General features: G+C 41.4%; 1 protein-coding gene and 1 long non-coding RNA gene across 2 annotated transcripts; both read left to right on the plus strand.

The window, feature by feature from the left end:
- The first annotated feature begins 1274 nt into the window (after nt 1-1274).
- On the plus strand, nt 1275-5767 carry LOC122864216 (acidic leucine-rich nuclear phosphoprotein 32-related protein 1-like). The gene is made up of 2 exons (XM_044171452.1): nt 1275-1949; nt 4478-5767. The coding sequence occupies exons 1-2, from the start codon at nt 1886-1888 to the stop codon at nt 5272-5274; spliced, it is 861 nt and encodes a 286-aa protein (XP_044027387.1). The 5' UTR covers nt 1275-1885; the 3' UTR covers nt 5275-5767.
- Nucleotides 5768-5924: 157 nt separating this feature from the next.
- Nucleotides 5925-7857, plus strand: LOC122864217. Its single transcript, XR_006375170.1, has 4 exons — nt 5925-6676; nt 6770-6796; nt 6896-7047; nt 7228-7857. It is a non-coding gene; the product is annotated as an uncharacterized LOC122864217 (long non-coding RNA).
- Nucleotides 7858-14350: the final 6493 nt, after the last annotated feature.

Here is a 14350-nt window from a genome sequence, read left to right on the forward strand (position 1 = left end):
CATGGTTTGGTGTTGAATTCACTTTAAAAAATGGACAACGTCTAAACTGTGTTACCCTCAGTGATGTTGGGTTAACATGAAGCTTATTAAATACTGACTCCATTGCAGGCTTTTTTGGACACAGCTGATATAAAACCCCAGCAGTTTTTTTCATTAAGGCCTGAAAATTCACAAATTCATATTATTCTCACTTTAATGTGAAAAAATAACCAGAGGAATCATCGTAAAATCCAATCTGATTTCAAATGAAGTATTGTCACAGTTGCCTTTTACCTCAGAGGAAGTGTGTGATCATTAGTCAGCTGATTGGCCGCTCCTGTTGTGACTCGTTGACAGTCCGTTGTCATTGTTTCGGATACTTTTGATGTGATCAGAGCAGCTTCTTTGATCCAGCACTTTCACTGTCGCCTCGACAACCCACAACCAAAATCCACACATGCTTCAGACAAACATATAAAAAACTACGAAAGCCTCAGAGAGTTGGCTTGATCGTTTTAAAAAAGCACAATAGAATTTGGCCTCATTGCTTTGCTTTGATTGTCTTGAGTTTGGCTTGCTAGTCAGGATTTGGGAATTTGGGGTGAGGGAATGGGGGTTAGGAGAAGCCTCAGTGGTGATGGTGGTGGACAACACAACTCTGCCCAAACACTGGCACAAGATAATGTTAGATAATGTTCTTATATGTGTTTATTTACCACAATAATTAATAGATTGGATGTACTGTGACTAACCTTTGATGTGAATAGTTGCATTCAAGATTTATAATTTTGCCAATAGAAAAGCACTTGTAAAATGCATTTATTAGAATTCTGCAGGTTTGAAATATGATGACTATAGGCTCACAACAGCATCATAACCAATAAATAACACTTACATATCTCTGACGGCTGTGTTCACATTGAATATTGAAGGAGCAGTTAGACCAGATGGGATGGCTTTGAATGCTTTCTGCTTCCTTATACACAACCTTACATACACAATAAACACAGCAGTGCAGTGAGAAAATAGTTCAACAGAGTTTCACTGGCAAGAGCAGAGGTGTGCACCAATCTTTGTCTTAGACATACGCCCATCTCATTATCACATAAGGACAATTGGAAAGGTTGAGAGGAAAGGGAGAAAGAAAGAGAGATGTAGTGAGATATATTGAAAAATATTAACCAGAAGTCAGTGTGGAATATGTAAACATGATTTGCATATTTGCAGACTAGAATAAAATGCCATTTATGAATGTAATTTGACACTTTGACAAAAATAGCTGCATGTAGATTTTCTGTGCATCAAAGTGCATCACTGTGTTAGTTAGGCCTGTACCATTTACTGACTTCACACACTTCTCTTGATTCTTTTGTGTTCGCAACATACACAACCAATGCTCATAAACACTACATCTCCATGCAAACTATGTTCACATGGTTCAGTCGGAGTTTTAACTTCTAACTGTGCTCACGGTGGCGTGGACCGCAGCGGCCATGCTGTGTGGACGCATCAGCTGCTGCAGTATTAAAAGTTATGGCCTCGTGCGCACAATATAAATTAGCATTGCTTTGGGGCTCCTGTACATTTGAAGCAACTGGAAGTCATACAAAGCTACATGAAAACAAATCAACTGTAGAAATAAAGATCGGACAATCTCTCTCATCAGTTGGGCCCACACATGCGCGTGCTCTGTAAGTCATGGAACAGAACGGTGACGCGCGACCGAGGCCGCGTGAGGTCTGCAGGCCTGCCCGCTGTCGCACTCTGCACTTGGAGTTGACCTGCTGCAACACCTGAGCGCTGGAAAGCTGAACTCTTCTCTGAAGCTCCGGAGAGCCTCTGGAAAACGGAGAACTAAACCAGTGGATAACTGAGAGAAGAGGAGGGAACACAAACTGTTGGAGAAATGTCCGTTAACAGAGGAGCAGTCAAGGAGGAACACCAGCCTGACCCGGACAGTCATCATGCGGGTAAGACTGCTGAATTCTTCTGCTAATTCATGAATGTACCGCCATAAAAACTTTGAAAGTTTTTTAAGTACGACAATGAAGATAACTTGTTGAATTTAAAGGTGAACAAGCAACAGAATATATATATATATATATATATATATATATATATCCTTTTTGTGATTCATGTTATACAGTATCAGTTATGGTAAAAGATCGTGGTGCTACAGTAAAACTGTCCTGTGATATTGAGTATTAAGTTTCCCGGAGGAAAATTAGTTTTGAGCATGTGGGTCTGGACTTTTGTATTGTATGCTGGCGCTTGGGAAGAAGAGGCTTTTTCATATCACATGCCAGAGGAGTGTAATCAGTGGCGCACTGCACGCGCGTCTCACTACCGACTTTTGTCACAGAGCTGAAAATCCTCCCAACCTGTTTCATCTGTGTGGGAAGGCTTTGTTTAGAGGGGATGTGGTGACTTGTTGTGTGTTGTGTGAAGGGTTCAGGAGCACCAGCACAAAAATTAGGAGCACCACTTAAATCGACAGCCAACGCAACACATTCATATGTGTTTCCATCTTAACTGGATTACTGATAACTGCTTTGGTAATAAATAGACAATTTACAGAAATTACAACATGCTGTGCTCGGCCACACCCAGAGCAGTCCATACAATACATAATAATACACAACCAACCCACTGTTTATGTAAACAACTATTAGTGACCAATATTTATAATGAGAACTTTAGTAAAATAGATGTAATATAGAACAAGGGGAACGTGTTGCTCTTAGGAGGAGGCTGGCTAGAAGGAGCACATATTGGCACAATGGCATCCTGGCTCTGGCTAAATCAACATCTGACCACTGCAGATGCACTATTCACAACCTGGATGAGAAACTAGTATAAATTAGTGTAAAGTACATTGAATAAAGAGTATAATGTTAATATAATAGTATAATGTTATTATAACATTAATATATTAAGTATATAATGTTACTATATACATTAGAATTTTGTATAATAGTTATATAGCCAACCACCAGTATAATATAAATTCCAGTTGGACATTACAGCAGTTTAAGAAATACACAACCAACATTTATCATTTTTGTAGGTTTTGTTCCTTCATTAAATCCTTGTGCAAAAAAATGGTCTACAACAGTTGAACCAGCCTGTTCTCATCCCAGGGCGTCAAATACCGACATTTTGTCACGCCCGTCGGCGTCATATAAACATGCACAAGGTGCCCTTTAGCATCTGTATTACACGCACAGGGCTGCCAGAAAGCCTTTATGAAATAAGGTGATGTAATGTAAAGAGCGACAATGTCCTCTTAAGGAGGAGGTGGGGTGGTTGGATGGGTCAAACAAACCCAGGAGACCAGGGTTCATGTCCCGTGTGAAACCAAAAGTTAACGTTGACTTTAAAGTTTTAAGTTACGTGACTCAAGTGACTTTTGTCACGTGACTTCCTACTGCCTAACCAAGTGTTTTTTTCCCTAAACCTAACCACACTTTTAAGTGACGTTACATCGTGTTGGGATTCAGGTAGGGCAGGTTTGGTTATTAGCAGAAATATCAAAGATATTTATGAGCATTAATACAATTATTAATATTATCAAAATTATTAATATGGATTAATAATTACGGGGCACCACCCTGGGATCAGGGACCAATAACCAAATGTGAAAAACAGTCTCAAAGGTGGCTGTCCACCTAAAAATATATTAATAAGATATTTAAGGTTCTATCTTACATTAAAAGGGGGACAGTGAAGGTCTGAGCACTGACCGTCGCAAACAGCTGTTATCGTACACACAATAACCACAGGCAACTGCTCTTTAAAAGCCTTAATAGCGTTTATGTAACCTTAGCACTGATTAACAATCAATAACAACAACCAACAACCACTATCGTCTAGTTTAAACACAATAAGAATGCAACAATGAGCAAGCATATAAGATGTGTGTGTGTGTGTGGGGGGGGGGGGGGCAATAGAGGGAGAGGGATACCGTGGAGAGAGACGTGATGCGCCTCCTTTAGTAAACGGGTTACTGTGGAAATGGCGACAGGCAGTGTGAAGCGCCAGGCTTTATAGAGTTGGTGTCGTCATAGCTGTGCGCAGAGGGTTCATGCGCGTCTCACGCGTCTCCTCCAATAGGAGTCCGTTGTTTAGATTCAACTGAGATCTCGTCTCAGTTTCATGTTCAGGTGTGAATTAACGGCTGTGTCGGCTTGGTGCCTTCCTATTGTCTGTTCTTTGTTTCTCAGTCAAGCCTCTCAGTGAAGGCTTTGGCCTTTCCAGGTAGGCCTCACACAGTATGAGGCTAGGCAAGGCCCAACAATCGTTTCTGAAGGCTTCTCCTACTAACGCCAAAGGGTACCTTATGCGTGTTTATATATATATTAATCCACTGGGATTTCTCACAGTGCTCCCGATGGCCAGCCCAACTATGGGAGGGTCTGAATGATCTTTTCTTTTGAAAAATGAATCAATAGTAATGAAAAGTACTTACGTTTCCTTATGCTTTAACTTCTTCCTGCAGGTGTCTCCTACATCGTTGAACGTCCTGCAGCTGAAGGGATCCCTGAGCTGATCGGGATTACCGACGACGACAATGAAGGCAACACTATCCCCATCTACATCTCCTCTGATGAAGAGGAAGTGGAGACTGTTGTTATTCTTGAGGATGATGATGACGAACCTGAGGACGAGGCTGTCTTTAGTGATGATGAAGCTGAGGACATTCCTGCACGCCCCCCTGATGACGAGGATGAGCTCGGGAATGAGAGTGGCGAAGAAGCCGACGACGAGGACACAGATGACAGTTCTGACAGGTCTGAATCTTCTGACTGGACCAGCGACGAAGAGGATGGTGATGAAGAGGATGATGATGAGTATGAAACTGATGATGACAGCGTCAGACCTCTTCGCTTCGAGGATCTACCGTCGCTTTCATCTGAGTCCTGGAGTTGCCTCTGGAGTTGCTCTGAAGAGCCGACTGCCTCAACGTCTGGCCTCGGCTCCTCCACAAAGAGGAGCAGGGAGGAGAGCGACGAGGAGCAGGATCCTGTGAAGAGGAGGAGCTGCGAGGAAAGCCTCAGAGAGGAGGAAAGCCCTGAAGAGCCGACTGCCTCAACGTCTGGCCTCGGCTCCTCCACAAAGAGGAGCAGGGAGGAGAGCGACGAGGAGCAGGATCCTGTGAAGAGGAGGAGCTGCGAGGAAAGCCTCAGAGAGGAGGAAAGCCCTGAAGAGCCGACTGCCTCAACGTCTGGCCTCAGCTCCTCCACAAAGAGGAGCAGGGAGAGATACTGGGAGGAGATACTGGGAGGTGATCGCTAAGAGCCCGACGTGGTGTAATGACAGTGGGTCATTGAAAGTTTTTCTACTTAAAGTCACGTCACTTTAACACAGCACAGTTTCACACATTCAAGCCTCTCTCTGTAAAGCCTGCGAGTTCTCATAATAAAAATTCTCAGCGTTGTAACAGTAATTAACCTTGATCCATGCCAATTTATACCATGTTGGGTCCCTGAATTTGAGGGAATTGGGCCTGGAAAGTCCTTGAAAAGTCCTTAAATTTGATGTTTAAGAAGGTTTGTGAACCCTGTGTCAGCCCTGTATGCAGCAGGACTGACAATCCATCTGGAAACAGTCGGATCTCGTGGCTGGATTTTTCTTTGTAGCCTTGAGGGCTGGCCTTTGCATCTGGCAGGGCTGGCGATGCTCTAGGTAGCGACTTGCACCAGGGCCTATCTGTATCTGGTGGCTGGATTCTCACTTTGTAGCCTTGAGGGCTGCTGTTTGCGTCTAGCAGAGCTGGCAAAGCCCCAGATAGTCTTGGCATCTAACGCCTTAAATATAATAGAATATAATATAATGCTATTATCAATGCCATTATATACAATATAATATATATAAATGATTTACTATAATTTGTATATAGTATATGTAATATTATAATTAGTATATAAAATAATGTCACGGTCACATGGTAGTTATTTGTGCTATTGATTGGTTGCCGAATGTCAAGAAGGCGGGTTTTAGTTAATACGAGCCTGTCAGGGCTAAAGACGAAGGGGGAAAAGAGATAAAGAGCGAAAGAAGGAGGAAGGAAAGAAAGCACAAGAAAGTCGGCGTGCTGCAGAGTAGTGAAACGCCGAGCTGTGAGCCGTCAGTGTGCAGTTGGTGACGTAAGAGGAGTGAGGCGACACTGCGGGGGACGAGTCCAACTCACCCTTCATCCTTCTTAGGAGTCAGCATCTGATGGGACTCAGTATATGTTGGGGCCTGTTAGGAGCTGGCGTAGCCACACGGCTTAGTGTTAATGACTTCCCCTAGACCTACCTAAGTCACTTCTCCAGTTCTACATGTGCTGTGACAGTAATATCATTATAAATATAGGAGATATATTTAGGCCTGGTTTTAAGAGGGGATCCCTCTTCCTGATCCAGGTCTGATTACATCTTTACCGCTGCTCCTATGTGTTGATAGGAGCCAGTTGAGGTATTTGACGGAAATATCTCAAGTGGCTCCGACATGTGCCGTGCTGGCCTGAGGTTCAGTGGGCTTCATGCTGATAGAAGGAGCCAGGGATAAAAAAATGAATGGAGGACCTGCTCTGCCACCTGAGCTGCTGCCACATCATGATCACATCATGTGGGGAAAAGATAAATGCAGGATGCGAGATTCTGACTTGGAAAGAAAGTGACCTACAGCAGTCTGTTATATAAAGACACAGGAGGTAATGTATGCTAACTTACATATGATACACCTGTTTATTCATTTTATATCACACTCACTCTTTTGTACTTTGATTTCTTCTTTTTATTTACAGAGGTTAAGGTGACTTTACGGGACACAGGTATGGAAATCATTAATAACATTATCAAAAGAGTCTTGTTATTAGTAATTCAGTGATTCTTAATCTTACTCACTCATACTGTTGTATGTTTTTACTCAGGTGCAGCTGGCTGTAACTGCCAACTGAGACTCAACGTTCCCACAGTACACCTGGGTTTCCATGAGGACGAAGAAGAAATGCCCACTCCCGACCAGATCAGGACGACTGAGGACAGGACGAGATGGAGAGCATGTGGTGTTTCAGTCAACAAAGTAAGTTAGCCCTTTATTAAGACCGCAAAAGTCGTTACAGTGACATAAAGTTGTGATAAGCTAAAAATAACATTACATACTGTATGTTGATGATATTTCTTATTATTAAATTATCATCAACATCTCATTAGCTACCGTCTTTAATAATATGTATCGTAAATCTTCATTATTTGTTTTCAGTTTCAGGGACTCTTCCTAAGGTAGCTGACAGTCGATGTCAACCAGCCAATCAGGAAGCTCCGGCACCACAGCAGTACACCCTTCTGCACCAAACCTGCCTCCAGACGCCAAACCAGAGCATCAGCAGCGAGAAGACGACGGCAGCTCCAGTCAGGAGGATGAAGAGCGTCCTGATCTCACCTGTGCAGACGAATCTGTGTCACTCGGCGCGTCCTCTGTGAAGCTCCTCGCACACGCTGAAGAAGCTGTCAGCATCCGCTCGCCTCCATGTGCAGAAATCAAGACGCTCAAGAAAGAGACTGACAGTTGAGACTGAATGAAAAACAAAACGAAGTTCAACTCAGGGCTGAAATGTTTAAACTACACTACAAGCGTTACCTCACCTAATGTTTTAGGTCATGTATTTATCTGAGTGTCTGATTCATTAGCATTCTTAATTGTATTTAATATAAAGTTTATTTCCTAAAAGAAATAAAGTTGTAAGAAAAACATTTCAATGATTTTACATATTTAATGCTAAAGTCTGTCACAGCAGGACATCTTACAGTCTTATAAAATACATTTTGTGGAAATTGGGATTTTTTTCTGATTTTCATTGGACTCAAATGTATTAAGAGAAGTTTTTACTCTACTTTGGGAAATATACATAATACATAATGATATTACAATATTTGTTACATAGTGATGTCGAGATAATGCTGTATTACTGATCATGATTTTAACTTTGTCTACATCATCCATCCATATACTGTATATATGAATGGCTATTATTGTTTACAGGCACTATTTGATATAATTATTTAGCCTACAATTGTTTCCAGGTACTTCGGGGCTGTGCAGTACCTTCCTACATACAGTATTTGTCCTTTTACAACTTTGTTTGAGCTTGAATTCAATAAAATGGACTACATGTAACATGATCCTGTGTTCTGTGAGATCCTTTTGGGTTAACATGAAGCTTCTTAAACACTGCCATTGCAGGTGTCACAATATTTGTATTGGCTAAAATGCATCCAAACAGCTTCTCCACCAGGAGCCAAACCAAGAACAGGTCTGTCTTACATCAGTCCATGTTGCAGATTTGAGCAGCTCAGATCTCAGTGTGAAGACTGGAAGCACTATAGAATGAAATCTACTGAGGGCATCATTCAACAGCTGTCTGTCAAAACACACACACAGCACTTTTCTAACAACACAAATGTTTGGAGAAATCCATCAAGGCTACCAGGGAGTTTAGAAATCACATTTTGTATATATAATGTGTTTATATGAGGCTCATACAGCTTCCATGTGTGATATGTAGTGTAAATCACAGTTGTCATACACAGCACACTTAATCACAGTTACAGATAGATAGATCACCTTATTCAGAATGCAGGTTTCATTCAAACATAAAGGCTTTGTTGGAGAAGTGGTCACAGAGCAAAGTAGAAATATTCTTCTTTTGGTGTAACACTGATGATCAGGACAGAAATCATTCATCATCTGTTTCTACTGATGGTTTCTAACTCCTACATGGAACACTGAATATATTCTGCTGTCGGCCCTCAGACTCCTCTGAGTCCACTGCTCCCCCCTCCTCCACCTCCCCAGGAGAGTCCTACCACCCCCTCAACCGGCTCTCAAGATAACGGCTCTCTCCAGACTGATGACTCCCCCCCTCCCCCACCTGTAACCTCTGCTGTGTGCCTGACTGCTGACCAGGTGAGAGGACAACTGATGAAACTCCATTCAAACAAGGCCCCGATGGCGTTTGCCCCGGGGTGCTAAAAGCCTGTGCCCCCCAGCTATGTGGAGTCCCTCACCATGTCTTCAACCTGAGTCTTCAAAGGGTCCCTTTTCTGTGGAAGACATCTTGCCTCGTCCCTGTGCCGAAGACATCACGTCCCAGTGGCTCCAAGGACTACAGACCGGTGGCACTGACCTCCCACATAATGAAGATCCTGGAGAGGTGCTGGAACAGCTGTGGCCCATGGTCAGACCCCTCCTGGACCCCCTTCAGTTCACCTACCGGCCCCGGCTGGGAGTTGAGGACGCCATCATCTTCCTGCTGAACCGCATCCACACCCACCTGGACAAGCCGGCAACACCCTTTCAACAGCATCCGGTGTTGGTTAAAGTTTGGGAGGGTGTGTAGACCTTTGAATTATTATTTAAATATATTTGATGATATAATGAATATGTGCACATATGTATTGCAAATCGTTTTTTATGTACCACGATGTAGCTCATCGCCTGCCACTATTTACAGTCTGAATATACGCTAACAAGTGGAGTGTCCCTTTAAGAGATGGAAATATTGACTTCTGTTAGCTTTTGGAAGTGGTTTTACTGCTCCCCCAAAACAAAGTCTAGTTCCGTTCAGTGACATAAATGTATTTCAGCCAGCCTTGATAAATACCACAGAAAGTGATATATTTTCTGCAATATTCTGTCCTTTGAAAAAGAAATCAAATTCTAACAAAGTTCCACGTGTGGAATTGATTAACCTATCACCAGTATATAAGCTATCATATCACACAGCTTTCAAAACACACAACACAAATATATGGAGTCATGCTTTTAAAAAGTGTTCAAATACACTTCTGTCTCCCGTCCCCACAGGACTCAACCAAGGTGTTTAAACTGATTGGCTCTGAGCACTGCAGTATTTTGTAGACAGGCTGTTTTCTTCAAAGAAAGAAATAAACCAACCAGCTCTAAATTCCTTTCTGCCAGTTCTGGCTTGATGCAAGTTGGTGACTGAAGGAGTTTCCACCACTGGACACTGAGCTATAAAAGCCATGATTTCAAATTTTGACCTTCAGTATTTGTGGTTTTAATCCCAAGTAATGTAAACCGGCATTAGAAGCATTTTGCAGGTTTAATGTTAAAAAGTAAGACTTAAATGTGGCAATTTAACTGCCTCAAGTTACAGTAATGAACATTCAGCAAGCTGTACTAGTTGTAAGACACATACCCTTTGGTTTGACTCCAGCTTGGGAACATTATTGTGTGTATCCTCCTGTTTCTCTCCACTGTCTGTTGTGAACTCTGTTCACACACGGTGACTTTGCACTTTTAAAGTTGTTTAATGCATACATGTGAAAACTATGTGCTTGGATAAGTGGCATTATTGCCGCTTGCAGCTACATTTGTACTAGTAATCGTACCTGCAACCTTTCGCAAACTACTCTTGCCTTAGATAAACATTGCTTGCAGGGACATCTCTGTAATGGCCGTAATCGAAGTGGGGGTTGGGTGGTTAACATTGGCACTGGGACTGGTTACAACATAGCCTGGTAGAGAGTGAGCTCTTATGGTCCTTACCTAACCTACTGACTACATTACGGAGCACAAGGCAAACTACTAAGTGGCGGATGTGTGAGCAAGAAGCCCACATAGATTTCACAGTAACTGTGGAAAAGAGCCAAAGACTCATCATTCAACGTAGGTACAGTACTGTGGAGACGATTCTTGCCACTGATGTAGTAAAACATAGAAAAAAGCTTTAAATTCTAGTGAATAGTATAAGGCAAACAATTCAGATTATGTTAATTTATTTTCTTGGAAATACTTTGCTGTCATGTAAAATCACACAATTATGAGACACAATCAATGGTAAAAATCATCTGGTGAATGTGTGAACTTTTTGTTACAGTTAGCAAGTTAGCTAGCATGGAGAGCGTTTTCACCTCTTAAATGTATTCAATTAAATTATGTACAATTATACTCTAGTATAGTTGGGGCTCAGAACAGAGAAAACAGAAAGAAGCTTGGGGCGAGCACGTTCCCAGCTTGCTAGTGTATTAGCTAGGGGTGGGCGGATCGATACCAAAATATCGTTCTGAAGATGGATTTTAGCGTCAATAGGATTGATTGAAAAAAAAGATCAGTTTTTCTCTTGTAGTTCATCATCAAAGTGTAGAACTGTCTGTGCAAACAACGTTCCGTTGTCGTGAACACTTCTTAGTGCATGTACTCTTTGCTTCTCTGCTGTTGTCGCGTTGTATGCACTCTAACAGCATACGCGTCACACACCTGCAGTGTGCCCTGACTAGTTTAATCTGACACATAATTGCAGTGATGGCTGAGTGAAAGATGATCATCGTTTGGAGCTATTACACAGCTGGGAATGAAAACGTTGCAAACTGCGACGTGTGAATCAAACCCGGGTCTCACAGGTGGCAGGTAGAAATTCTACCACTCAGCCAACCTTCCAATGATTGCTAACCTTTTGGCAAATCATTTAGTGGTCATGAAAATGTATTCAGATTTAGCCTATTGATGATGCATTCACCTCCATAAATCATGACACACTCTCCCCTACATGAAAGTACATGAACCGCTTTTAATAATAAAAAGTATCTGTATTGATATCGGTTATTCTGGCCCTGTATTACTTTGTATCGGATCAAAACCAAATTTTGCAGTATCACCCACCCTTAGTATTAGCTGTTAGCTTGCGAGCTACAGTAGTTCACCACCTAATGTTAGCTAGCCCTACGTAGCACCGCTTATTTTGGAAAGACCCACGGATGAATTTCACTTTATGCTTTATGCCATGGATGTTATACTTAATAATACATCCATGCTTTATGCATATGAGACACAGCTTCTTACACATTCCGACTGCTAAGTTGTTGCGTTTTTGCCTCCCCCCCACACGGTCGCTTTAAGATTTACCCAGACTTAAGGCCCCCCAGACATGATCAGTAAAACCGCTCTGCACTTGCTGTGCCATTGTTTTCCTATGGGGAGAGGGGTGGCGCCCAACTAGTTGGAAGTGAGACCATTGGCGGAGCGCACTGTTTGTAATTGCCACCGAGCGCTCCGCTCAAAGTCCAAATTATTTCAACTTTGACCTTGGTTGCCGCTGCCCTTTCAAAGCGCAACCAATGACAGCTGTATGCGACATAAACCTACATGGCCCTGTGTGAAGGTGTGGCAGTAATCAGGCCTGGGTGTGGCTAGAGAAATTGAACTCAGGTGTGATAAACTATAGTTATGTTTTAATAGGTGGGGCAATAAATTTTTCACACAGGGCCATATAGGTTTGGATTTTGTTTTCCCTTAAAAATAACAAACTTCATTTAAAAACTGCATTTTGTGTTTACTTGTGTTATCTTTGACTAATATTTAACTTTGTTTGATGATCTGAAACATTTAAGTGTGACAAACATGCAAAAAAATAAGAAATCAGGAAGGGGGGAAACACTTTCACACCACTGTATATATATATATATACAGGTTAAGGTTAGGATAAGGGGTTAGGGTTAGGGGTCAGGGTTTTTCCTTTTTATATATATTTGTAACAGTGATTGACACACAAGACTCATAATATTGTTACCCCTAACCCTAAACCCTAATCCTAACCCTTTTATATACAGTGGTTTGAAAAAGTGTTTGCCCCTTCCTGATTTCATTTTTTTTTTTTGCATGTTTTGTAAATATTTTAGATCATCAAACAAATTTAAATATTAGTCGAAGATAACACAAATAAACACAAAATGCAGTTTTTAAATGAAGGTTGGTATTATTAAGGGAAAACAAAATACAAACCTACATGGCCCTGTGTGAAATAGTGATTGCCCCCTAAACCTAATAACTGGTTGGGCCACCCTTAGCAGCAACAACTGCAATCAAGCGTTTGTGATAACTTGCAATGAGTCTTTTACAGCGCTGTGGAGGTATTTTGGCCCACTCATCTTTGCTGAATTGTTTTAATTCAGCCACATTGGAGGGTTTTCGAGCATGAACTGCCTTTTTAAGGTCATGCCACAGCATCTCAATAGGATTCAGGTCAGGAATTTGACTAGACCACTTTAAAGTCTTTATTTTTTTCTTCTTCAGCCATTCAGAGACCCCACAACAACATCCAAAGAACTGCAGGCCTCACTTGCCTCAGTTAAGGCCAGTGTTCATGACTCCACCATAAGAAGGAGACTTAACCTTAACCCCTTATGTATATATATATCTATATCTATATAGATATAGATATATATTTGTAACAGTGATTGACACACAAGACAAATAATATTAAAGTTAAGTTTAATATTTGACATTTGTCGGTTTTCACGGCTGTTTACCTTCAATAACTCTGTGTCAAAGCCTCAATTTCTCCCAGTTTTGGGATATGTTGGAGAGCTAATTTAGGCAGACGTTTCACAGTTTTGATCAACTCAAAATCACCAAAGATGATGATGCAGTTGAGAGTGCAAATAACTGAATGTTTGTCTAACGCGCCTGTCACTATAAGCATAGTTAGGGACCGTCATAAAAGTGCAATAGAACCCATTTCAATCATCAATAACTTTTTTGTTTTTCACCATAGAAATCTCAAACCACTGCCATTATAGAGAGTGACAGCCCTTAAACATGTCACACACAAAAAAGTTTAAAAGAAACTCAGCAAATCATGGTTATCAATGACCTATTTCCTTAATTGAGCACATTTCAAAGTTGTAGGCTAATTTCAATAGCTTGCTGATTTCTAAACCTCAAACCACCTCTCATATGTCTTGGACACTGTCTCACAACTTTCACAGCTGTTAGTTTGTGTCCTTAGGAAATCCCTCAACATCATTATCAGTGACCTATTGCCTTGAAAATGCACATTGCAAGGTTATAATTTCAATAGCTTGCTCATTTCTGAATATACTGACATCAAATCACCTCTCATCTGTCTTGGACATCCTCTCGCCTCTTTCACAGCTGTTAGTTTGTGAGAAAGCCCTTAGCAAATCTCTTAACACAGTTAGCATTGACCTATTACTTATTAAAACAGGAACATACCTTAATAGGCTTGTAAAAATACAATTACATGTGTAACCTACTGACTTCAGCACAGAAATATGAAGCTTATTCAGGAAGAGTAGCAGTGTTTTTTCCTACAAGTTGACACATTGTGTATCATCTCTCAAATGCAAGACAGGTGCTCTTTCTTTAAGTAAGGGTGCTCTGATTGATCGGCCACCGATCATAATAGGCCGATATTCATTCTAGTAGTTAGCAATTCTAATAGTTTAATCAGCGGTTTCTATAAAGGCCGATCAGATGATGCAATGCCGCCCAGGTATTTTAAATGGTGACCCATTTTGGCATTTTGCAGAGAAACACAGAGTGAGATGTTAAATGTTAAAAG

Source organism: Siniperca chuatsi, linkage group LG17 (assembly GCF_020085105.1).
Source record: "Siniperca chuatsi isolate FFG_IHB_CAS linkage group LG17, ASM2008510v1, whole genome shotgun sequence".
NCBI lineage: Eukaryota > Metazoa > Chordata > Actinopteri > Centrarchiformes > Sinipercidae > Siniperca > Siniperca chuatsi.

What these genes read in the sequence shown, in the direction of transcription:
- LOC122864216 (XM_044171452.1), top strand. Translation starts at nt 1,886, where the DNA reads ATGTCCGTTAACAGAGGAGCAGTCAAGGAGGAACACCAGCCTGACCCG. An exon ending in CCCGGACAGTCATCATGCGG is followed by an intron (nt 1,950 to 4,477) that starts GTAAGACTGCTG and finishes TTCTTCCTGCAG; the next exon opens with GTGTCTCCTACATCGTTGAA.